At 52.5% G+C, this 25,543-nt stretch overlaps 1 protein-coding gene across 1 annotated transcript in view; it reads left to right on the top strand.

Moving 5' to 3' along the window:
* Positions 1–25,543, top strand: part of WDR7 (WD repeat domain 7) — a 39,402-nt gene that overhangs the window by 2,740 nt on the left and 11,119 nt on the right. Inside the window, exons 5-24 of the mRNA XM_053968722.1 lie at positions 73–149; positions 903–1,022; positions 1,325–1,470; positions 1,879–1,981; positions 2,110–2,251; positions 2,564–2,812; positions 3,455–3,675; positions 4,218–4,413; positions 4,727–4,941; positions 6,107–6,870; positions 7,002–7,090; positions 8,432–8,512; positions 9,024–9,142; positions 10,056–10,179; positions 11,732–11,845; positions 18,266–18,487; positions 21,325–21,511; positions 24,329–24,446; positions 25,051–25,200; positions 25,514–25,530. Coding sequence (XP_053824697.1) covers positions 73–149; positions 903–1,022; positions 1,325–1,470; positions 1,879–1,981; positions 2,110–2,251; positions 2,564–2,812; positions 3,455–3,675; positions 4,218–4,413; positions 4,727–4,941; positions 6,107–6,870; positions 7,002–7,090; positions 8,432–8,512; positions 9,024–9,142; positions 10,056–10,179; positions 11,732–11,845; positions 18,266–18,487; positions 21,325–21,511; positions 24,329–24,446; positions 25,051–25,200; positions 25,514–25,530 — 3,454 coding nt within the window. The remainder of the gene's footprint in view (positions 1–72; positions 150–902; positions 1,023–1,324; positions 1,471–1,878; positions 1,982–2,109; positions 2,252–2,563; positions 2,813–3,454; positions 3,676–4,217; positions 4,414–4,726; positions 4,942–6,106; positions 6,871–7,001; positions 7,091–8,431; positions 8,513–9,023; positions 9,143–10,055; positions 10,180–11,731; positions 11,846–18,265; positions 18,488–21,324; positions 21,512–24,328; positions 24,447–25,050; positions 25,201–25,513; positions 25,531–25,543) is intronic.

Genomic DNA, 25,543 nt, shown 5'->3' with positions numbered 1-25,543 from the left:
GGTTCTCATTTATGCTCAGATGTGCACAGGTGAGTGGCTCTTTGTGCCTCAGGCTCATTTTGTGTTTCCCAGAGGACACTGTCGTGGCCGTGTCCGTGACTGGCATCCTGAAAGTCTGGATCATCACCTCGGAAGTGAATCGGATGCAGGTAGGCACCAGCTGCTGGATTAGTGACAGTTCCTGGTGGGATGGAGGGTTCTGTTCCTGATATTCTGCTGCTGATAGTCTTTTTCCTCTTTGACAGTGGAAAATAACTTACTGAATTTTCCTTTACTGATTTAAGTTGCCCCCAGAATTCCTAATACTTCTCAGAGAACTGATTTCCAAATGAAATGTAGGATTATTGTCCAATTCTTCCAAATCTGTTTTTTATTTGTGCCATGTAGTGATTTGGGTTAATATTTTGCTGAGCAGGCCGTACAATTTTTAGGAGTATTCATTATACGGGATTATCTCCAGCTCCCTGTTATTTGGCATTTCCTGGGTACTACTTAAAGGAGATTTGCCCCAGGTCTCAGACCTGTGGTGAATCAGCTCTTCACAAAAGCCTCTTGTAAAATACATTTATCATCTAAGGAAAAAATCACTCTCTTAGGGAGTGACATGGGAATGGAATCTGCTGCACTCCAGCTTCCTGCCTTACAGCCTGGCTGCAAGGTCAGCACCACTAATCTGTGCTGCTGGGGAAGCTGGGAGGCTTCAGTGCCCAGAGGGGACACCACGTGCTCCCGCAGGTCCGTTAGGAGGAGCCAGGGAGTGAGAGCTGCTCGGAGGCTTTGGGTTTGGCAAACCCACAGGAGTGCCTGCAGAAGCGCCCCAGTGTTTCCCGTGGGCCTGGCCCGCTGCTGGTTCAGCGGGAGCAGGGGGAGGGCGTTGGGTGAGCCGGGTCTCTTTGGTCCAGGACACCGCGCCCGTGTTCGAGGAGGAGTCCAAACCCATCTACTGCGAGAACTGCCAGAGCATTGCCTTCTGCGCCTTCACGCAGCGCTCGCTCCTCGTCGTGTGCTCCAAGTACTGGAGGGTAAGGCACAGCCCCGGGGCTTCTCCCTCAGGAACCTCCACTGAGCTGCATGAAAACATCCAGGTGAAGGGGCTCCGAGTCCCTTCACTGTGCCTCTACTGTATATTTAACCTATTTCTGGCTATTTAATCCAAATCTCTGCCCGTGGGGCGGGTTTGGAACAAGATGACCCTTAAGGTTTTTAACACCCCGAACCATTCCACGATTCCGTGGTACTGAACCCAAAATCAGCTGCTGCCTGGGCATTTTGATGTGTAATTAATTGGTTAATAACAGCAGACTTTGTCCCTGTTTCCTCTCAGGTCTTTGATGCTGGAGATTATTCCCTCTTGTGTTCAGTGCCCAGTGAAAATGAGCAGACCTGGACTGGTGGGGACTTTGTGGCAGCTGATAAAGTGATTGTATGGACAGAGGATGGACAAAGTTTCATCTATAAATTACCAGCCAGGTACTCAACAGAAAACACTCCCTTTATTTAATTTTTGGTTAATTTGAATTGAACTGGGTTCGTTAAAGAACTACTGAAATATTGGCCCAATAAGGGAAGACATGTAAATATAAAACTATAAAATTAATTCAAAATGTGGTGTTAAAGAAGTTAAAAATGACAAGTGTAAAACCAAAGACTTTCTTTCTGACATCTTCATGGTGTGCAGATGTGTTTGTTCTGGGTGGAGATAGTGTTTTATCTTGAATATTCCCACATAAATCATGTGGGAACTCCTTCCTTGCCCTCACGTCATCAGAGCATGAGGATGGGAGCAGCGCCCATGTCCTACTGTAGGAATCACTCTTTAAATGCGAGGAATTTTATTACTATAAATTTGTTATCTCCTTTCTTTGTTCCTACTCCCAGCTGCCTCCCAGCCAGCGATTCGTTCCGCAGGGATGTGGGGAAAGCAGTGGAGAACTTGATTCCACCTTTGCTGTACAGCGTGTTGGACAGAGCAGAGAAACAGGTGCATCCCTTTCTGTGGAGCTCTTTAATGGGCTGTGTGAGGTTTCGTCCTGCTTTGGAAGGAAGGAAGCTGGGAGCTGAGCACGTGCTTGGTGCGTGGTCTGAGGTTGTTCCTTATTTTTCAAACAGCTCCTGATATGTCCTCCAGTGACGCGCTTCTTCTGTGGCCAGAGAGAGTTTTCCTACAGGCTCTTAATCCAAGGGGACTCCTCAGGGAGGCTGTGCATTTGGAGCGTGCCCGACACCCTTGACCAGCAGGAGGGTGCAAAAGGTACCTAATTAACAGCCAGACCTTTGTGCTTCCTGTGTGCTCTTGCTGGGCAAAGCCGTGCTGCTTCTCCCACGGATCATGAGGCTGGGGTTTAATTGTTACCTCCTTGCAGGAGTTGTAGTGTCTTCATCTGATCAGATACGCTCAAAATCTTAATTAGCATTATTCTTGTAATGACTCCGTTCCCAGTAGAGAATCCCACAGCGGGCTGGGAGAGACCTTAAATATCGAACTCCAGCTCCCAGCACCTCCCGCTAGGAGCAGTCGCTGAAATCCCCCCACCTTAGCCCTGGTATTGCCCTCCTTTCCCAGGCCTGCGCACAGCCACGTCCACGTCCCTGCAGGAAGCCTTCGACCAGCTGAGCCCCCGGCCCGCGGGGATCATCGACCAGCTGAGCATGGTGGCCAACGCGAGCGAGCCGCTGCGCGTCACGGCCAGCGTCTACATGCCGGCCCACGGGCGGCTGGTGTGCGGCCGCGAGGACGGCAGCATCGTCATCGTGCCGGCCACGCAGACCGCCATCGTGCAGCTGCTGCAGGGCGAGCACATGCTGCGCCGAGGTACGGCATGCACGGGTGGCAATTCACAAACCTGCTGCCATCGTGCAGCTGCTGCAGGGCGAGCACATGCTGCGCCGAGGTACGGCATGCACGGGTGGCAATTCACAAACCTGCTGCCATCGTGCAGCTGCTGCAGGGCGAGCACATGCTGCGCCGAGGTACGGCATGCACGGGTGGCAATTCACAAACCTGCTGCCATCGTGCAGCTGCTGCAGGGCGAGCACATGCTGCGCCGAGGTACGGCATGCACAGGTGGAAACTCATAAATCTATTGCACCCTTCTGTGCTGGCAGTCCCTTCAGCTGTTGACCCAGGCAAGGCCAGCTTGGGTATTTCTGTGGGGGTTTTGAGATGCAGGAGCAGAGATAAGGCAAGGGAGCATCTCCTGCCTTGTCCAGAGAGTTCCTGGCACTGCAGTGCTGGGTACTGATGTGCCAGTAGAAATCTCCATGGGAAAAGCCTGCCGGGGTTCCTGCTGGGATCCGTGTGTTGTGCTTGGGCTGCTCTTGGGTGCGTGTGTTCCATGTGGCGTGGGGTTTGGGGATCTGAGCTGCAGAACAAACACTTGGGAGTCAATTGTTGTGGTGAATTTCTGTTTTCCCTCTCTTTGTCTGCGCTTGTGCCCGTCCTCCCGCCCGCCAGGCTGGCCCCCGCACCGGACGCTCCGAGGCCACCGGAACAAGGTCACGTGTTTGCTGTACCCTCACCAGGTGTCCTCCCGCTACGACCAGAGGTACCTGATCTCAGGTGGGGTGGATTTCTCCGTCATCATCTGGGATATCTTCTCGGGAGAGATGAAGCATATCTTCTGTGTCCACGGGGGGGAAATCACCCAGCTGCTCGTTCCACCAGAAAACTGCAGTGTAAGTTCTCCAGGAGAACCTTTCCAGCACCTCAGTCCTCCTTGAGAATGGGAATGCAGCATGGAACGCTGGGGGTGTAGCACCCACCCAGCTCTAGCAAGAGCTTCACAAAATAGAGCTTGATTATTCTGTTATTTATGGTTTCTTCCACTGTGCTTTAATTCTGTAAAGGGTTGAAAATGGGGTCTTTATTAAACCTATTAAAAAAATAGGGTTCAGAGACAAATTTGCCTCTTGAAACTTAGCTGAATAAATAGACTTTAATGAGCAAAGTGACATTGATTGAAAACTCTGGGGTTTGCTTAGCAAAATGAGGTTTAATACCCATTTTCTCTTCATGATGTGCAAAGGATGGATTAAAGGGAATTTCTGGTCAGGGAATTCTGTTCCCAGTGACCTCAGCGAGTTTGAGCATTAACCTAGGTGCCTGAGTTTTGTGCATTAAAGAGGCTTTGGGTCACCCTGCTCGGCCCACAGAGGGAAAGGATTTTAATACCACCTCTGCATTATGATTAAGCTTCTTCTCTTTTTTCCTTTGTTAGGCCAGAGTCCAGCACTGCGTTTGCTCTGTTGCCAGCGATCACTCCGTGGGTCTGCTGAGTCTGAGGGAGAAGAAGTGCATCATGCTGGCGTCCCGCCACCTGTTCCCAATCCAAGTGATCAAGTGGAGGCCGTCCGACGACTACCTGGTGGTGGGATGCTCCGATGGCTCCGTGTACGTCTGGCAGATGGACACTGGTGAGCTCAGAGACCTTGGTTAATCCATTTTTAATGGCCATAAATATAGATCTGCTCTTAGCGCTGTCGAAGCTGTGTCTGAGGGGAGAATTCAAGCACTTTGGCACATTTCTGTTTGGAGCTCGTCGCTCCAGGCGTTCGGTGCAGAATCGCACCGGGGGGTTTGTGAACATCATGGAAGCGTAGGGGATTCCATCCTTTCAGCAGTGTTCCTTCAGAGCCCAGCTGCTAAAGCACGGGAGGTGGCATGTCACACCCAGGTGTTCGTGCCCCGTGCCACTGGGGATGCTGAGCTGTCCCCTCCCCGTTCCAGGGGCGCTGGACCGGTGCGTGATGGGGATCACGGCCGTGGAGATCCTCAGCGCCTGCGACGAGGCCGTGCCGGCGGCCGTGGACGCGCTGAGCCACCCCGCCGTCAACCTGAAGCAGGCCATGACCCGCCGCAGCCTGGCCGCCCTCAAGAACGTGGCCCACCAGAAGCTGCAGACCCTGGCCACCAACCTGCTGGCCTCCGAGGCCTCGGATAAGGTGGGCGTGCTGTCTTTCCAGAAGGAAGTGAAATACGGGAAGTTTCTGTCCTTGTAACCAGCAGGTTCTCGGCCTGAGCTCTCCAAAACCTGAACGTGGTTCTTGCCCAGTTTGTGTCGCTGTCCATGATACCGCTTCAGCGTGTATCCTGCTCTTTGGTTTTGTGCAGGTTGAGTTACAGAATCTGGAATCAGACAGTGGTTTAGGCTGGAAAAGCCCTCTAAAATCAAGTCTGAGCATTGCCCGGCACTGCCAAGGCCACCGCTATCCCGTGTCCCCAAGTGCCACATGCACAGGGCTTTAATGCCCCCAGGGCTGGGGACTCCGCCCCTGCCCTGGGTTTGGACAGCCCGTTCCATTCCACGAGGAGCTGTTCCCGACATCCAGCCTGGAGCTCCCCTGTGCAGCTTGTGGCCAGCAGAGAGCAGCAGGGCTCCACTCCCAGTTCTCCCACTATCCCTTTACTTTGCCTTGTGCTGTCACCTTCTGTCGGGAGAGAAATCTCCCGTGCTGAGAACATTCCTTAGAGCACCACCAGCATGTTTCCATTAAAAAATGTCTGCTCAGGGTTTCTGCTGCTGCTCCTGCTGCATCCAGGCAGAACTGGGAATGTTGCATTTGTACCTGCAGGGTTTTATGTGTGGGCTCCTCATGCAGTGAAGGTGCTGGGAGTGAAGGGGTTAGGGAGAATAATGCTTAAAAGCTTCTGTTAGTGTTCTGGTTTCCAGTCTCCTTTCTGACATTCTTCAGCTTTTTTGCCACAGCACCTTCATTCCCTGCCTCCTCCCTCTTTTCCCCCTTGGGAGGGAGGGAAGGAGGAAGGAGATGGACTGAAGGGGAGTGACCAAGTGGTGCAGTAATTGCAGGTCCGGGTGAATCTGAGCAGCTTCTTCTCCAATGGCATATATTGATTCCACAGTTCCCCCTGCAAATATGAAATCTTTAATGTGTTTTAAGCTTAGTAGCAGTTTGGCTGTTGTTTGGAATATAACTATGCTCTCACAGGGTTCAGGAGGAGGAGGTGTGAACTTGTGTCTCACCTGGAGAGCTCCATTTATCTATAAACACCTGTAAATTGAATTTCTGTGGCTTGTGGGTGCGTTTCAAACTTGCCTCATCCACAGCTTCCCTATTGGGAATTTCAGTTTGCCCTCTTGTTTTCCAGGGGAATTTACCGAAATACTCCCACAACTCCCTGATGGTTCAGGCCATCAAGACCAACCTGACAGACCCGGACATCCACGTGCTGTTCTTCGACGTGGAGGCGCTGATCATCCAGCTGCTGACGGAGGAGGCCTCGCGGCCCAGCGCCGCCCTCGTGTCTCCAGAGAACCTCCAGAAGGCCTCCGGCGCCTCCGACAAGGGAGGCTCCTTCCTCACCGGCAAACGAGCGGCCGTGCTCTTCCAGCAGGTCAAGGAGACCATCAAGGAGAACATCAAGGAGCACCTCCTCGACGATGAGGATGAGGATGAGGAGGCCGTGAGGCAGAGGAGAGAAGACGGCGACCCGGAGTATCGCTCCAGCAAATCCAAACCGCTGACTTTGTTGGAGTATAATCTAACCATGGACACGGCCAAGCTCTTCATGTCCTGCCTGCACGCCTGGGGCCTGAACTCGGTGCTGGACGAGCTGTGCCTGGACCGCCTGGGCATGCTGAAGCCGCACTGCTCCGTGTCCTTCGGCCTCCTGTCGCGAGGGGGCCACATGTCCCTGATGCTCCCTGGCTACAACCAGCCCGTGGGCAGGCCGGCCTTGGAGGAGCCGGGCAGGAAGATGTCGGTGACGGAGGGCCTGGGGAAGGGCACCTACGGGGTGTCGCGGGCTGTCACCACGCAGCACCTGCTGTCCGTCATCTCCCTGGCCAACACGCTGATGAGCATGACCAACGCCACCTTCATCGGGGACCACATGAAGAAAGGCCCCGCCAGGTACGGCGGGCGCTGCCCCGGCGGGCATCTAGCGGTGGGTTGGGTGTGCTTTACCTTGTGGAGGATGGGATGGCTCCCAAGGCCTTTGGGGCTGGAGCTGACGTGTCTCTCCGTGGATATTTCGTGTTTAGGCCGCCCAGGCCGGGCACCCCCGAGACGGCCAAGGGGAAGCCGCCCCCTCCCGTGTCCAGCCATGCAGCACAAGGGCAAATCAAACAAGGTAAAAACCACTTCCCTTGCAACCCTTGGGTCTGTTATTGCAGCTCATGACACTGAACTTAACACCTTGTTGTCAAGACATAAAATGACTGCACGGGGAGGACAAGGCAAGGTAGTAATGTATTGTTAATCTCCATGAAATTATTGGGGATTAGGACTTGTTCCAGAACCAGTACAAGGTGCTGATTCTACCATGACATCATTCCCTGACAAGGAGTTTTTGCCTGTTTAAAGTGCTCCCAAACGTTCTGGCTCTGAGGAGGCTTTACAGCCTGGAAATAAAGGCTCTACAGACTCATCCCAAAGTGTTTCTGTGAGAGTGATCCCAGCTCGCTGCCAGGATCACTCCTCGGCTGGTTGGAACTCCTCACATTGGAACAGAGTGAGCCACTCCAGCAAAGCCAGGCAAAAAACTCTGGAGTGAAGCTTTAGTTTCAGTCTGGGGTGGGTTTGTGCAGCTATCATTTATGTTTTCCCTAAATTAAGCATCTTTTTTGATGCACCTTGTGCAGGTGGGGTGGGAAGGGATTTACTGCAGCCACTCTGTGCCTCCCACGTGCTGGAAGAAAGGTTGGATGCAATGTCCCCTGGCACAGGGAGTGGTGGGCACTGTGGGGCCAGCTCCTGGTTGGATTCAATCATCTCCCAGGTCTTTTCCAGCCCTAACAGCTTGGTGACATGGGAGTTCCCAAAAGATATGTCCCAGGTACTGTGTTGGGTTCCAGGCCTGAATTTGTGTCCTTCTCCTTTAGGCTGTTTGACATTTCTGTGGTAAAGTTACATTTTTTGCCCAGAGGCCCATTTAAAATGAAGTTAAATTCCAGCCAGCCCTCAGGAATTCATCCTGGACATCTTGGAGTGACAGATGGGGCAGCTCAGGGTGATTAAGGTTGATTTTTTGGGCCTTTGGTGCATAGTACGACTTCCAAATCTATGGAAGTATGGGAAAAGCATGAAAAGAAGCAGCAGAATTCCTGGGTTTCTAATTTACAGTCAAACATGAAGTCAAACCAAAGCCACCTGCCTAAAAGCATATTCAAAATCACTTAATTTCGATGTGTTTTGGTCTTTTCAAAACATCCCAGTTTCTGTCGCTGTCTCCATGTTCCTCTGCAGCTGCATGTCTGCCTCTTCCTTCTTGGAAAACCTGGAATTCCCATTAAGTTGGACATTATTTTGAGTTGAATATTATTTTGAAGCTGAGTGTTATTTTTAAGTTGAAGATCATCACAGCCTCCCCTTGTTTTCCACTCTTCAGTGATACTAACCCGTTTTTCTGCTGCTGCTCTCCTCACTTCCCTCTTTTTTTCTCTCTTTTATTTCTTCTTCTTTCCTCTGCAAGTTGCTCCTGCTGCTGCTTCCAGCACGGAATCTGGGCACTCTGACACTTCTGCTTTCCATTCCTGTTTCTTAGTCAACGAAGGTATTCCTTCCTCACTTTTCTACTTGTCCTTTACTTCAGCTGAAATCCTTTCTCATTGTTATTTTTATTTGATTTTTAAGGGATTTTTTTCTGTGGACACGGGGTACCTGGGGTAGGCTTCCCTGTTGGCTTTCACACCACTTAAATCTGAGTTTTGGTGTTGATGGAGATTTGAATATAATATTGGACATATATTTAATAGAATGTGGAATGTTTTTGCACACTGTGGTATTTGAACTCTGTGCTTCTCTCCTGGTTTTACCTGCACAGAACTGCAGAGCTGTAGTAGGAATGCACCCGGATTAAGTGTGCTAAAGTAAAGATTCAGGTGGAAAATAAGGATAGCAGGCAAACTGTGCTTGGATCTATTTGCAGAACTTTAAATGAGGACAGAAAACCCCATTTCCTGATAGGGGTCATTCCTGTGAGTTTGCTGCAAGCGGCTGATGAAATGTGAGCAGAAATGAATGTAGCTGACCTGGAGATGTGTGCATTCCCTGTGTTCTCCCAGGCTGGAGCCAGCTGGCTGCCATGCACTGCGTGATGCTCCCGGACCTGCTGGGGCTGGAGAAATTCCGGCCTCCTCTGCTGGAGATGCTGGCACGCAGGTGGCAGGATCGCTGCCTGGAGGTGAGCCCAGCCTTCCTGCTTTGGGGCGCTGTTGGTGTTCAGTGGTCAGTGTTCCCCACCCAGTTCATTTCCAGCAGGGAGCCTGCAGCTTTTATTCCTCATTCGGGAGTGTTTTGTGGTTAAAGCCAGTTTAACCCATCAGGAATGGATGGAATCTTTGTGTTTGTGTGGTTTGTGACCCTCTGGGAGCTGATGCCTGGAGAGGCTGCCCGGAACAGAGGCTGGACAGAGTTAAAGAATAAAGTAGGGATTTATTAGAAGGCCTTCAAAGGATACACCTTGGGCAGCCCCAAGATGAACCCCAGGTCACGAGTTTTCACACTTCTGTAAGTTTTGGTCCATTTCCATATTGAGGTTAATTGTCCAATTCCAGCTCCAGGTTATGCAGTCCCACCTTCCCAGATTGCTCTCCTCAGTTCCCTGTTGTTTGCACTTTTTGGGCCTGGAGCTGAGAACCAGGTGTCCTTGGTTCTCAGGCTGGAAAAGGATCGTTCTGTGCAACTAAACTCTGAAGAGAACTCGCTAACTCTGTGTGAAATTCAGAGTTACACACTGATGCAGTACAGAATCTGGAAAATATGAAAGCCAAAACTGAAGGCATCAGAACTGTGTTTGTGCTGGCTGTGGCTGGCTGTGGCTGGGTGTTCTGGAAGTGCTGCTGCTGGAATATTCTCCAGCTACAGCCCAGTTTAACCCTCAGGAGTGGCACTAAAGCTCGGTGTCTGTGTGCTTTGTGACCCCTGTGCTGTGCTGCCCTGCAGGTGCGGGAGGCGGCGCAGGCGCTGCTGCTGGAATATTCTCCAGCTACAGCCCAGTTTAACCCTCAGGAGTGGCACTAAAGCTCGGTGTCTGTGTGCTTTGTGACCCCTGTGCTGCCCTGTTCCTGCTGTGACCCCTGTGCTGATCCCTGCAGGTGCGGGAGGCGGCGCAGGCGCTGCTGCTGGCCGAGCTGCGCAGGATCGAGCAGGCGGGCCGCAAGGAGACCATCGACACCTGGGCTCCCTACCTGCCCCAGTACATGGACAGCGTCATCTCCCGTAAGGAGCGCCTGGCACTGCCCCTCACCGGGAAACGGGGAAGAGGGCCTCGGGAACACCACATTCCCAGTGACCAATTGAGGGAAAGGGCCTCGGGAACCCCACATTCCCAGTGACCAATTGAGGGAAAGGGCCTCGGGAACCCCACATTCCCAGTGATCCATCAGGGAAAGGGCCTCGGGAACCCCACATTCCCAGTGACCAATTGAGGGAAAGGGCCTCGGGAACCCCACATTCCCAGTGATTCATCCAGGGTTGGGAACCCCACATTCCCAGTGATCCATCCAGGGAAAGGGCCTCGGGAACCCCACATTCCCAGTGATCCATCAGGGAAAGGGCCTCGGGAACCCCACATTCCCAGTGATCCATCCAGGGAAAGGGCCTCGGGAACCCCACATTCCCAGTGATCCATCCAGGGAAAGGGCCTCGGGAACCCCACATTCCCAGTGATCCATCCAGGGTTGGGAACCCCACATTCCCACTCATCCATCCAGGGTTGGGAACCCCATATTCCCAATGATCCATCCAGGGCTGGGAGCCCCACATTCCCAGTGATCCATCCAGGGCTGGGAGCCCCACATTCCCAGTGATCCATCCAGGGCTGGGAGCCCCACATTCCCAGTGATCTATCCATGGTTGGGAGCCCCACATTCCCAGTGATCCACCCAGTGCTCACTGCTTGTCCCTAAAGGGCTCCTGCCAAGGTGTCCCAGGCCTGCAGGGAATGCACAGATACTCCTGCAGTGAGAGCATCTCAAGGGGCTTGGAAGGAGCTTTTTTCCCCTGAAAATGCGACCTCTGCTACTCACCAACTGATTTTGGGGTGTCTAATCCCAGGATTAAATCTTAATGGAAGATGTTAGGATGTGGTTTGTGTTTCTCTGAGCTCAGTTAGACTGGAAACCATTCCAGTGGGTCAAAACTAGCAAATTTGGATTAGGTTTTTATGGTAAGTGTTGAAACTCTTGGAATTAAGGATACAGAGTTGGAGGAACTGAAGGGAATAAGAATTATTTGGGATATAACAAACAGACTTGTGTAAAGTCTCATTTTCTGCTAGAAGGAGAGGGAGGAGCATAGGAAAGATAAAGAAATATTCTTTATTCTAGCTCCTTTCTGCCCAGAAATTACCTGCAAGGCCTTCTGCTTCCCATATTCCTAAAATTTTGTTAGTTTGGGTGAGTTGTGGTTTGTTTTGAAGGGAAAACCTGCAGTGTGGCAGCACAAATGGAAGGGATTTGTTGGTTGTCTGGAATGCTCTGGGCTGGAGCGGGCAGGGACACCTCCCACCAGACCAGCTTGTTCCAGGCCGTGTCCACACTGGCCTGGGACGCTCCCAGGGATGGGGAATAATCCATGTTGGCCCTGGAAAGCCAAATAAATATCAAATTTTGCTATTTCTAGATGAGGTTGAGCATCTTGTGCGAGGTTGGAGTTGAAGGAGCCCAAAGCAAGGCAGGACGAGAAGGAATGAAATGAAGTTTAGCTGCTGCAGGAACAGGGGATTCTTTCCCCAGATCCCTGATTTTGGGGTGTTGGGTTGTTCCTCCAGCTGGAGTGACCACAGAAGCCCTTCAGACGGCGAGTGCCAGCCCGGATCCCTCAGGAGCAGAAGCCAAAGTCCAGGAGGAGGAGCACGACCTGGTGGATGATGACATCGCAGCAGGTGAGCATTCAGATCATTAATGTTACCGAGATAATTCCTGTGTCTCTATTTCACTGCATTTGGAGCTCTCAAATCTGCCCACAGCCACCAACAGTTCTTCCAAAATAAAGGCTTTCTGTGGTTGTTTGTCATTCTTTATGATTGTTCCCTAAACAACTTATTCCGGTGGAATGTAAAATGAATTCATTTCTAAAGTAACCTAAAATGAATTCCAAAGTGATTCATTATTTGTTCTGTGTGATATTACAATTGTTTTACTCGAAGAAATCAAATCTTTCAGAAGAAAATTCTGTAACAAATGGTAAGTGCTCTTTTAATTTTAGCTGCTCCTGTTGAGGTTGTAGCAGAGTGCATTTTTAATAACCTGAGTTCTGCAGCAGCTCCTCTGGCAGTTTCTCTTCCTTGAGGGAGGAGTGGGAGGGGTTGGAAGGGAGGGGGAGCAGCAGGTGCTGTTCCCAGTGTGTCTCTCCTGTTTTCCAGCCCCAGAAAATCCAGGCTGGGCTGGAGCTGCACAACAAACAGCACCATCTGGCAGCCCCTTCCCACCCGAAATTCCTGCTGGCTTTGCTTTAAGGAGGTTCCACTGGGGCTGAGCACCTCCCAAAAGCTGTCACAGGCACGCTGTGTGCCCCAGACCCACTGGCAGAGGGGGAAAAGCTTTTAATTTGTGTGTAACCACTCACTGGAACCCATCCACCATACCGTGGGCTATTGTGTGACAGTTCCAAAAAAAGTGAGGGTTTGTCATCCAAACCTGGGTCCCTTTCAGATGCTAATTGGGGAAAGGCAGAGCACTCCTCCTCTGCTGGGTCCTGTTTCCATTGCAAATGGAGCGGGAGCGCAGGGACACGGTGTTTAGCACGAAACCTCGGGCTTTAAGGAGTTTTTGGGTGCCCTAACAGGAATTCAGAAGCTGAGGGATATCTACGAGGTGCAAGGGAGCAGAGGATTTGGGTTCCTGCTGTTTGCAGGCAGCTGCTTATGGCAAAGCAGAGATCGCCAGGCACGCTCTGTTCCTTTTCCCTTTTTAAAGGAATAGGCTCGGGAAGAGGGGCCTTTGCCAGAGCCATTGTTGGGAAGCTGTGGGCAGCTGCCAGGGAAGCAGATGTCTCCCAGCCAGCCCCATTCAGCTCCAGAGGGCTTTGGGGCTGGACGAGTGTGGGGTCAGCATGTGCCACGGGGATATCCGTTAGGGAAGGTCCCAGCCCCGGCTCCAGCCTGCTCCAGGGGAAGGTCCCTGCCCTGGGGGCCCTGGAGCTCTGCAGAATTCATATTTCCTGGGAAAAGCTGGCTCTGGCTCTGTGAAACCATCTTTGCTGTGGTTTTACCCTGCTGGCTCAGGGGTGTGAGGCAGGAATGCTCTGCTGGGATGCTTTCCTGAGCTGCAGGACTGCTGGCACTGGAAACTTCCCAGGTTTCCTGCGTTTTCCTTTTGGGATCTCACTGGAGCTGTGGCAGGAATGTGCTCCTGGCTTGTCCTTCAGCTCCCTAAAATGCATGCTGGGATCCCTTCAGGAGTGGGATGGAAGGGAAGGAGAGCTCCCCACTGGACTGTGCAGTTCCTTGTGGTTCCTTACTGAAAGAGCAATCGATGAGTTAGTTCCATTAAACCCCTTTTGAAAAGGTATTTCTTCATCTCTGGGTCCATCTGTGTGGGTAAATTTTTGTAGGTAAATTGATGCCAATGGCTCTGAAACTCCAAAATCCCATTTCTGCACATCAAAAATCTGGTGGAAGTTTTTTTTTTAAAAAGCCTTATTGTACCAAAAAGTGTGTTGTTTGTTTTTGTTGGTTTTTTTTTTTTTTTATTTTGGCTGGAATTTGGGCTGTAACTACTCCAAATTAAGTCTTACTCATCACTGTTTGTTCCAAGTGATCCTGTTGGGAAGTTGTCACTAAACTTCAAATCCAGTTTATTTAAGTGTTAAAGATCATTGGTCTAAAGGCTCGTTATATTAAGATCCTATTAACAATAAACAGATCTTTAAAAAATTGAGATTCTCATCCCTTAAATGTGCCCCTCTGAGGGGAATTTTGATGGATGGGCCCAGTGCTTTAAAACCTGGGTAAAAGGTGCCTGATATTCCCCATCTGAGCAGCACAGAATCCATTTTGTCTCTGCCTATTTCCCTGGAAAAGGCTGCAGCATCCTCACCCATTTTGTGTTCCCAGATGCTGCAGCACAGTGAAATATTCCCTCATAAAAGGGAGCAGAAAATTCCAGTAAACGGCAGGAGATGGGAATGGCTGGAGAAGTACTCACTTTATGTGTGGAAAAGCACATCTTCCACCTGCAATCAAAGAAATTAAGTTGTAATTTCTAATGCGTGACAACTCCCAGCACTTAAAGAGCTCTGCCATGAAATTATTCCCAGTTTAGAATTCCAGATATTCCGGAGCACTGATTGTATTGACACTATTCTTTATTAGAAAGGAGTGATCGGCACTGAATTGTTACGGCAGACATAGAACAGGGTGGGCTGTCAGGGAGGAATTCCCCAAATTCCTCTTGGGGCGGGCCGTTCCCGGCAGGAATTCCAGCTGCCTCGCCGGGCTCCCGAGGCCCCTCTCAGCTGGGCCAGGAGAGGGAGCCGTGGGTCTGGGAATGGCCGCGCTCCCGAGCGGTGCAGGGACCCGGGATGAGTGACCTCGGCTTTGTAAAATACTCTCCTCTCCTCCTGCGTTTTCCTTGTGCTCGCTGTCACCGGGATTCCTGGGTCATACTGGCTCTTCTGGTTTACTTGGAGAGAGTCCTCAAGACTCTCTGTGCATTGAGCCAATGATTTATCCACGTGAAATCTCCGTTTCCAGTATTTCTGTGTTTCCAGGCGGTTTTTATATGCCGTGAGTAAATCCCAGTGCCGAGCCTGCAGGGAGTGTTGTGTAGCTACAGCCCCGAGCTGGGAATGCCCAGGGGATTCTCCGGGGCTGTTCAGAGCACGGATGTGGTGGCTCAGGTTGGGTTTCGGGATGGGTTCCCGGCTCCGTCCCCAGCTCCTGCAGCAGGGAGCGCCCCCAGCGTGCACCCGCTGGCAGATACAGAGCGCACCTCTCCCAAAGCCGCCCTAACCACACCCCTGAATCCCCTGCCAGCCCCACCTGGAGAACTTACTCGGGCTCTAATCCTTTTATTGTAAGCTGGGCTGAAATTAATTTCCCCCCAGAAGTGTGCAAAGCCAATTAAGGGGAGCTCGGAGCCGCGCGCTCCCGGGTGTTAACTGCAGCCTGACCCCGGCTCCGGCAGCCATCGATCGGGCAGCCTGGAAACCATGGACATTTGGGCACGTTCCCCCCGCAGCCCCAGCCCTGCTGCCAGCGCCGCTGGGCCGCAGTGCTTGCAGTGGCCATGCTTGGGAATACTGAGGATTATTCTGTCTTGCCATCAGCCCAAAGTGGGATTTTTCCAGCTGAAATCCCGACGGTTTTTGTCCTCCTGGCACTGCAGCTTGTGCTTTGCACACAGACCTATTGGAGGTTATTAATTTTCTCCCTGTGATAGGGTGATCAAGCGTCCTGTCAGGAAAATGGATCTGTGTGTCAGCCCCTGCCGTGATTAAAGGGGGACGCGGCGCGGGGAGAAAATACCAAATTGTCACGGCCAAATGAAAGGGCTCCTCTTCCAGGTGCTGTTCCAGAGGAAATTCTGCCTGCCCGTTCAGTTGGGGAAAATCATTCCCATTAATTGGGGGCTTCACCTAGTAATTAAAAAAAAAAAAAAAACCCTAAAACATTAAGGAGTTTTTATCCCCCTCTGTTTGAGCAGGTTTTTTTCCCCATCCAGAGGTTTCCAGGGGAATGGTCGGGATTTTGCTGTATCTGAGGGGTTTGGTTGGTTAGGATTTCATTTCTTGGAGTTTCAGCAGGTTTGGGGGATTTTGGGGCTTTTCTTTCTGAGGCAGAAAATCCTCCACGGCAGCTGTGAGGATCAAACTGTCACATTCCAGATTGCTAATGGAACACTGTGGATCCTTCCCACCGTGCAAGTCCTGGTTGGAATTTCTTTTGGGGTTAGCAAAGAGGGATATCTTGGCACAGGGGGAGCAGCAGGAAGGAGCTCAGCTCCTGGTGCCCAGCCCAGGCCTGGGAGCTTTCCCAGTGGAAAACAGTGGATGAGGGGCAGATCCAGGTGGAGCTTGTGGATTTCCAGTAGGATTTTTTTTTTTGCCATTCCAGGTTGATACATGAAAATTCTCTTGGTACAGATTCTGTTGCCCAGAGAGCTTGAGGATTCCCCATCCCTGGAAGCGTCCAAAGCCAGGTTAGGTAGTGCCTGGAGCAACCTGAGCTAATGGAAGGATGGGATGATCCCTAAAATCCTTGCACCCCAAACCATTCCGCGGTCTGAAGATGCTCCCTGCGGGATGCAGTAAGGGTTAACTCGGTGTTGCTGCAGCCCCTGGCTGCGGGGGGAGGCCCGCGGTGGATAATTTCCTCCTGGAAGCCGCACATGTGTTGGCTTTTCCTTTCTTCCCGCGGCTGGAGCGGCGCGGGCCGGGGTCAGCCCTGGGCTATTGATCCATCCGCATGCCGGCCCTGCTCCAGCATCTGCCGCGCTCCCGCGCAGGGAGAGCCCTCCCCGGGCTGCGCCCAGCCCAGCGGGCAGGGCCTGGCTCGGGCTGGGACATCCTGCAGCCCGCCCAGCCCGGCCCCAGGTGTCTGCTGAGCCGCTGGAACGGGCTGGCCTGGAATGGGCTGGGCTGGAATGGGCTGGGCTGGCCTGGAATGGGCTGCCCTGGAACGGGCTGTCCCTGGAACGGGCTGTCCTGGAATGGGCTGCCCCTGGAATGGGCTGCTCCTGGAACGGGCTGCCCCTGGAACGGGCTGTCCCTGGAACGGGCTGTCCTGGAATGGGCTGCTCCTGGAACGGGCTGTCCTGGAATGGGCTGTCCTGGAACGGGCTGCCCCTGGAATGGGCTGTCCCTGGAACGGGCTGGGCTGGAATGGGCTGTCCTGGAATGGGCTGTCCCTGGAATGGGCTGCTCCTGGAACGGGCTGCCCCTGGAACGGGCTGTCCCTGGAACGGGCTGGGCTGGAATGGGCTGTCCTGGAACGGGCTGGGCTGGAATGGGCTGTCCCTGGAATGGGCTGTCCCTGGAATGGGCTGTCCTGGAACGGGCTGGGCTGGGCTGGAACGGGCTGCCCCTGGAACGGGCTGTCCCTGGAATGGGCTGTCCTGGAACGGGCTGCCCTGGAATGGGCTGGGCTGGAACAGGCCGTGGGGCCACCGCGGGCTGTGACATCGGTGGGACACTGCACATGTTACCACAGAGAGCTCAGGCGGCTCTTGGACGGTTCCCACTGTTCTGCCCTGCTTTGTTCCAGCCCGTTTGCGTCCTTCTTCCTCCACAGGCAGTTGCTATCGATTTTTTCCCCTTTTTTCCCCTCCCTTCCCATTGTTAAGCTTTCCCTTGTTTTTCTCTCCCTTTTGGCCGGCGGGGTTGCCTGACCACAGCTCCTAAAATTTGGTTAACTTCCTTATTTTCCTCTGGAGCCCCACGGATGTCATTAACAGAGACATCCCATGCTCTTCATTAATCCACCCTTCATTAATCCACCAGCCACATCCCGTGTCAGGTGATGCCTCCCAACTCCTCAGCACACAGCACTTGGGAAGAATTCAAACTTCCTTGTTTTTTGGAATAAATGCTAGGGAATTTCCCAGGATGCTGGAAATTAACATCTAGGTAACAGTGGACTTTATTTGTCAAAGTGACTGCGGTTTCGTTCCAACAATTTCTTCAAAGATTTTGGGATTTTACTCTAAATAAAAACCCTTTTACTCTAAATAAAAAACCTTCTCTGCTTAGTGGAATTCAGAATCCTTGGACTGTGTTAAACTATTAACACATATTTCACTTTTGTGTAAAATTCATAATTGTGGTTTTGTCCCGTTGTTAAAATTCCATAGGTGCCTTTTACTGTATGAAAATATCCATTTGGTTTAATGGTGTGTACTGTTATCCTAAAATTGAAATATCCTAAAATTTAATAGGAAGATGGATGTGGTGATGGATCCTGTATCAAAAAGATGCTTTTATATCATACATAATGCAAAGAACTTATCCTGAAAAAAAAAACCCATCTCTTAAAAACAATAAAAATTGCAACTTGTCAATTTAAAGTGAACAGAAAGCAACCCAGAAATCCCTAGATAAACACTGAAATCCTAGGATCTTCTGTCACTGGGCAAAGAAACGTGGAAATTAGGGAGTTTGCCGGTGGCTTTCGTTCCCCATGAGCTCTTGGCAGCTGTTGAAGGGATCGTTTGGCTTGTCCGGAGCGGGCTGAGCTCCGTGCCCGAAGATCCGGCGTTCCCCGGCCGGCGCACGCCGTGGGTGACGGGGGCGCGCGCGGCGCTGTTGGTGCCCAGCCGTGCGGTGTGCAGCGCTAAACCCCCTTGCTTTGGGCTCTCCCCTGCAGGCTGCCTGCCGGGGCTGCCGCAGCCCAAGAAGGTGTCCACGTCCTACGAGGAGCGGCGCAAGCAGGCCACGGCCATCGTGCTGCTGGGAGTCATCGGCGCCGAGTTCGGCGCCGAGATCGAGCCGCCCAAGCTGCTCACGCGGCCCCGCAGCTCCAGCCAGATCCCCGAGGGCTTCGGCCTCACCAGCGGGGGATCCAATTATTCCCTGGCCAGGCACACGTGTGAGTACCCCCGGGCCTCTCCTGCCTCGCTTGGTGACAGGGTTCCCTCCAGTTTTTGTGGGAAACAGCAAGATGGGGGAGCGGGAATGGGCAGGAGGAGGTTGTCGAGGAATCATTCTGCTGGAATTCTGACAGGCTTCATTCTCCTGCCAGGTAAAGCAGAACGCTTGCGCTGCATTTATATGGTTTGTTCTTGGTTATTTGTCACCTTCCACCGCCCCAGGCTGCTCCAAGCCCTGCCCGACCCGGCCTTGGACACTTCCAGGGGTGGGGAACGCACAGCTTCTCTGGGGAAGCCTAAATCCATCAAATGCAGGCTATTTCTCTGCTTTCAGTGACACGGAGCTGTGACTGTGTGCCTTTTGAAGAGGGTGGAATTCTCTAGAAATTCCCGCTGTGCCCTTGCCTGCATTCGTCCCTGGAGCCCTCACAGCTCCTTCCCGGAGCTATTCCCTGATGAAATGGCACCCCAGGAATCGCTGGCTGCAGATGCCCCACGTGCCCCCAGAGCTGCAGCTGATGCCGTGTTTACAGAGCTAATGGGCTGGGAAATGGGGCTGCTGTGGCCAGGCCGTGGAAATGCTGGATTCCAGGGATAATCCGGGGGGTTTTCCAGGCAGCTGCCATCCCTGCAGTTATTAATGAGCAGCTCTTTGCCCTTTCGCTCTGGCTGTGCCGCAGGTGACACCGTGGCCACGGAGTTACTGAGATCTCCTGGCCACTGACTTGGGCTCTTTCCAAAGGGAATGGCAGGCTTTCCACACTGCCTGATCCATGCAGGTTTGCTGGAGTCTGGATTCCACAAGCCAGCCAGCAGTTCAGTTCCCAGCCCAGACCCCTCTGCCTTTGTGGTGTCCCAAATTCCTGGCAGCTGCTGGGCAGGAGGGGAAGCAAGTGGAATTTCTGAACAGAAAGAGAAATCTCCCAGCCTGGATAATTGTGGGGGTTGTTTGGCTGGGATATTGGGAAGGAATTGCTGGCTGTGAGGGTGCTGAGGCCCTGGCACAGGGTGCCCAGAGAAGCTGTTGCTGTCCCATCCCACAGGCAAGGATAATTCCCATTAGCCCAGGGTGCTCCAAGCTTGTCCAGCCTGCCCTGGAGCAATTCCAGATGGGAGGTGATTGTAACTGGGGGGGAAAAAAAAAAATCTGATCATCATTATGCAAAAAAACAAGTGATTTTTAATTTAGGCCTGAAAATATCTTGATTTGATACCTGAGAGCAGATCTGGAATAAAAATAAAAGACTAAAAATTCACAGGGCCAGGAGCAGAAAGGGATGAAGGGATATGGAATTTTAACCCAGCTCTCCAAATTTCTGTCTCTCTGTGGACAATCAAGGAAAAAAAAATCATCTAGGAAGGGTCACAATCAAGTTAAATCCTATTCTTGGAGTCCATCATTTGGATTTAGTTGGATCTTGATCAGAGTTCTCAGTGTCTCATTCCTGCCTGGGCTATTGATTTTCCTGAGCAAATAATTTCATTTTTTAAAATCCATTGGCAAACTGGGGATAACAAGGCTGCCTGGAGCCGTGTGCTCAGAGGGATTCCAAGGCAAGGAAGGACATTTTGGGAATCCAGGGGCTTCCGTGCAGTGACAATAAGTGATAAATTTTAGCATTTGGGCACATCTGGGTTAATAAAGTGACGCAAGGAGCAAGCGTGCCAATGCAGAATGAAACACCTGGAATAAAATTCAGTTTTAATGCCCCTTCAGGTGGGAATGGCATTCCCTGAGCTCCGGGGCTGCCTGAGGAATTGTGCCCACCCGCGTTTTCGCCTCGAGAGCATTAATGGGCAGCAGCACACCGGGCTCTGGGGACGCACCTCATCCCGGGGTGTTCCAGCCCCGCTGTGCCCAGCCCTTCCAGGGCTAATTACCTCGTCGGGGCTGACTCTAATGTGACATGTTTATTGCCCTAACGAACAACTCATTAGCGCCGCGATGTTTTTGTCAATATCCATTCCTCCGCTTAAGCCCAGGCGGAGCTTTGAACAAAGACGTCCGGGCTGGGGAGCCACCGGGGCACCGGGCCTTTGGGGCGGTGCTGCTGTTGCTGGAGTCAGCGGCAGGAGCTGGGGGGAAAGGAGGAGGGCTTTATTGGAGCGCTGCTCGAGGGGGCACGTTTTCAATAAGGCTCGGGGTTTGAGGCAGAAAATCGACCTCGTGGCAATGACAAGAAGGAATTTCGGGGGTTGTTTCGCACGGATCGGGATTGGCTGGTGTGAGTCAACTGGAGAAACGCTGTTGGCTTTCCCCAGTCCTAAAAACAACAGGAGGCTTGTTTAAAAAACAAAACAAGCAACTTGTTGAGGACACTTCAAGAAAAACCTGATAAAATCAGCAATTATCTTTACCACAAGAAGCAATATTGAGGGGTAATAAGTAATGATGGAGAGATAATGATGAATTATCGGCAGGCGCTGGTTCAGCCCTCCTCCATTTATGTGTACATAATTGCTTTTATTTAAGAGCAGGCTGTTAAATGCAATATTAATAAGCATTTCCAAAATGTGCAGAACCTGGATCGGGATTCAGGATTGGTGAAGTTGTTTGGGATGTTTCTCTCCCCTTCCCTCCTAAGCTCTGTTTCTCAGAAGCGCTCAGGCATGTCCACTTCTCCAGCTTTTCCCCCCAAAAAATCCATTTACTGCTATTTCTTAGGTAGTGAAAATACCGTGTGTGAGAGTCAGCAGCGGCACAGAGGGTGTCCAAGGGCGGGCCGGACGGGCTTGGGGCGAGCTGGGCTAGCGGAGGGCTGCGGCAGGGGTGGCCCTGGGCGTCCGTGGGGCGCGTGCCCGCCGCGCTGACCGCCCCGCTGTCCCCTCCTGCCAGGCAAGGCGCTGACGTTCCTGCTGCTGCAGCCGCCCAGCGCGCGGCTCCCGGCGCACAGCACCATCCGCAGGACCGCCATCGACCTCATCGGCCGCGGCTTCACCGTCTGGGAGCCCTACATGGACGTGTCGGCCGTGCTCATGGGGCTGCTGGAGCTCTGCGCCGACGCCGAGAAGCAGCTGGCCAAGTGCGTACCGCGGCCAGCCCGCCGGGCGCCGCCGGGCATCCCGGCCCGGGGCTCCGCAGCGGGGCACAGGAGACAGGAGCAAGGAGCGGCCCCGAGGTGGAGGGCAGGGCTGGGTGGCTGTTGGAAAGGGATGGCTGGGGAGGAATGGAATTCCCAGAGCAGCCGCGGCTGCCCCATCCCTGAAGTGCCCAAGGCCAGGTTGGACAAAGCACGGAGCAGCCTGGGCCAGTGGATGGTGTCCCCTGCCCGTGGCATCCTTAGGGTTCCTTTCAACCCAGACCATTCCATGATTCCAGGAAATATTTGTTGACAAACGCAGAATTTAAATGGCACCTGCAATAAGGAGCTGCCCAGGGCTGGTTTTATCCCAGAAATGTGTTTCCACATCCATCAGTGTTGAGGAGTCTGACATTATTCTAAGGTAGATGTTGCCCATTTTATGTAAGTTTTCATTTCCTCAACATACAAAGAATGAATCCTTGCCCTGTGTTAGCAGGAGAAATATGGACAAATTGGATTAGCATTGTTTTTTGTCCGAATTCCAGTTATTCCTTGTAGTGTGACAGGAGGCACCAACACCTTGTCCCTTCCCAAAGCCCCTCCTAAGCCCCGCTTTATGTAAATCCCGACTTCCAGGATCCCAGTGACCACGGTTCTTCAGCAAGTCCTTTTGCTCGTGTGATTCCACCCTTAGCTGTCAGGAAGATTAGTCTGGCTCTCCCTCCAAAGAGCAGGGAATAAATGAAGGGATCAGCGTGGAGCCTTGAGGAGCCGGGCGCAATTTTCCTCATGATAAATTGCATAATAAGCGCGAAAGAGTTTGCTTATTAATCCATAACAAGATTTAGATTGAAAATGGCCTGTTACATTCCTGACAGATCCAGGATGGAGGGAGATGGAAAGAAATGGAGCAACAATGTGTGCAGGGGTTAAGTGTGGATCTCACCCTGGCGGAGCCCCGCTGAGCTCCCGCTTTGTGCCGGATTTGCCGTGGACACAATAACGGCACACAGCTGCCGGTGCCTCTCCCGGAGGTTTTATTAAAGAGCTTTTATGTCAAGCTTCTGCTTTTAGATAGAAAAGGAGAAATCACATTTATTGACCAGGAAAACGAGTGGGTTTCTTTTTTCCCTGCTGAATCAAGGGAAGATCCGAGCTGTTAGGCAAAACTCAGGTGCTTGGAACTCCTTCGCTTGCCCAGCTCGTCCTGCTTCCCAAAGGTTAGACTGTGCCAAGGGAAACTGCTCGGTTGTGAGGATAAGGAGTGTTTTCCCAGCATTTGGAGGCTTTGATGTCTTGGCTTGGATGATGATAGGAATCATTTTTGGCTGTATTTTTGGTTTCTGTGTTAAGCTGTGTTTCACACGGATTTTCAAGGAATGATTTGGGTTGTGGGGTATTTTAAGGCTCACCCCATTCCACCCCCTGCCACGGTCAGGAACACCTTCTACTTGTCCAGGTTGCTCCGAGTCCCGTGCAGCCTGGCCTGGAACAATTCCAGGGATGGGGCAGCCACAGCCTCTCTGGGCCCCGTTCTGCTCTGAAACAGCCAGATTAGCAGATCACCTTAGGATCAATCCATACGTTTTTGTCTGACCTGGTGGAAGGTGCAGTAGGATGGTCTGGGTGCTTTTGTCCTGGCTGGAATGTCCCCTCGCAGGGCTGGCCCCGATCTCTGCCCTGTCACATCCTCCCAAGGGAAGGAATTCACTAAAAGCCTGTTGCTTTCCAGGGAAATGCACACTTTGCCAAGCATCCTGTAAGGGAAAACACTGCTGGCGTGACACGGAGCCTTCAAAAGTGCCAGAGAGGCACTCGGGGTTTGCTGCCTTTGGCAACCCCCTCCAAAAGTTAACTGGGATAACTCCTCCCCTGGCTTATTCCTTTTTCATGGAACACCTGGACAGGAGCTTGGAAGTTACATTAAATGTGGTTTTCCAAGGAAAGGCCAACGGGGACATCACCTTGTGGAAGAGACTTTATTTAGTTCCACATTTTAATTTGCACAGTGATGGTGAGGGATGGGAAAGGAAAATAAACTGGTTGGGATTATAAACTCCTGCTAGTCTCTTCCCAAAAAATCAGAGAGCACAGGAAAGAAGGAGGAACCCCTTCCACGGGTTATCTACAAAAATATGTGGCTGCCCTGTCCCTGGAAGTGTCCAAGGCCGGGTTGGACAGGGCTTGGAGCAATCTGGGAGAGTGGAAGGTGTCGCTGCCCGTGGCAGGGAGTGGAATAGGTGACCCTTAAAGCCCCTTCCAACCCAAACCAGCCTCTGATTCCGTGTTTCTACATTTTGGGGAATTTTTGGGTAATGTGCAGGGCACGTAGAAATTTTATTTTTGCAGTTGCCGGGCACTTACCACCTTATTGCTTTTTGCTTTTATCTTGTCACAGCAAGTAAAAGCCTTGAATTAAGGAGAATTACTCTGGCCAGGGGATTTTTCAGGCTGTGTTTAAAATACTGTAAAAGACCAAACCATAAATCCTCGGGAAGACGCTCTGGGCGCTCGCCTGGGCCTCCGTGGGGTGATATGTATTCAGCACATACAGATAATTTGTTAACAAGGCCTTTTGCCCACTTTGGACAGATGCACTTACTGTTTTCAATCTTCATGGTTAATTATTCGATTTGGGGTTGACGCTGGAACACCCTGACTCCTAATCACCGCTCTTTGTTGGGAGTCCATTATATTGGAACTGCCGGAGTGCTCCCGGTGACCTTGAACTGACATTATAAGCTGGTTCTAATCTTTTCACTCTATATTTCTAACGCCGCTTTCCTTTGTCCCTGCCTTTGTGTGGCTCCCGTTTAGCATCACAATGGGGCTGCCCCTGAGCCCGGCGGCCGACTCGGCGCGCTCGGCTCGCCACGCGCTGTCCCTCATCGCCACCGCCCGCCCGCCCGCCTTCATCACCACCATCGCCAAGGAGGTGAGCGGCCCGCCCCGCCGGACAGCCGGGGGCACTCCGGAGGCTGTTCTGCGCCTTGGGCGCTTGCAGGGGGGCAGGACGGGGCGGTGCTGCGGGCCCGGTGTGCCCCAGGCGTGGCCGGTCCCAGGGTGGGCCGAGCCACCCCAGCCCGGCCGGGGCTGAGCTGAGTTGAGCTGAGCTGAGCTGAGCCGAGCTGAGCTGAGCTGAGCCGAGCTGAGCTGAACTGAGCTGAGCTGAGCCGTGCTGAGCTGAACTGAGCTGAACTGAGCTGAGCTGAGCTGAGCTGAGCTGAACTGAGCTGAGCCAAGCCGAGCCGAGCTGAGCCGAGCCGAGCCGAGCCGAGCTGAGCCGAGCCGAGCTGAGCCGAGCTGAGCTGAGCTGAACTGAACTGAGCTGAACTGAGCTGAGCTGAGCTGAGCTGAGCTGAACTGAGCTGAGCTGAACTGAGCTGAGCTGAACTGAGCTGAGCTGAGCTGAGCTGAGCCGAGCCGAGCTGCGGGACGGGCTTAGCAGTGTCGGTGAGGTGGTGCCGGGTTGAAGGCCGGCCTCGCCGATGCCGCGGCCGCTCCGGTCGCGCCGCTGCCCGTGTCCCCGCTCCCCGCAGGTGCACCGGCACACGGCGCTGGCGGCCAACACGCAGTCGCAGCAGAACATCCACACCAGCACGCTGGCCCGCGCCAAGGGCGAGATCCTGCGCGTCATCGAGATCCTCATCGACAAGATGCCCTCCGACGTCGTGGACCTGCTGGTGGAGGTGAGGCCCTCTGGCCTGGGCTCGGGGCCAGGGATGAGGCTGACCCCACTCGAGGAGTTTCTTTCCGTGCGGGCTTCGGGAGTGCAGAGGATTTGCTTTATATCGAGTTAATTTCTTAAACTTTAAATTGCATTAAATAAGTCATGCTGTTGGGGAGAATATCCCAAGCAAAAGAAGGTCAAAGCCAGGCTGGACACAGCTTGGAACAGCCTGATCTGCTGGAAAGTGTCCCTTGGAATGGGATGACCTTCAGAACCTTAATTATAGAGCATAAAACACAGATTGCCAACTGATGGTAATTTTTGTTTCCAAGGTGATGGACATCATCATGTACTGCCTGGAA

This window comes from Vidua chalybeata, chromosome Z (assembly GCF_026979565.1).
Source record: "Vidua chalybeata isolate OUT-0048 chromosome Z, bVidCha1 merged haplotype, whole genome shotgun sequence".
Classification (NCBI taxonomy): domain Eukaryota; kingdom Metazoa; phylum Chordata; class Aves; order Passeriformes; family Viduidae; genus Vidua; species Vidua chalybeata.
Note: the sequence above shows the minus strand (reverse complement) of the source record. Positions and strands in the feature narration are given on the sequence as shown.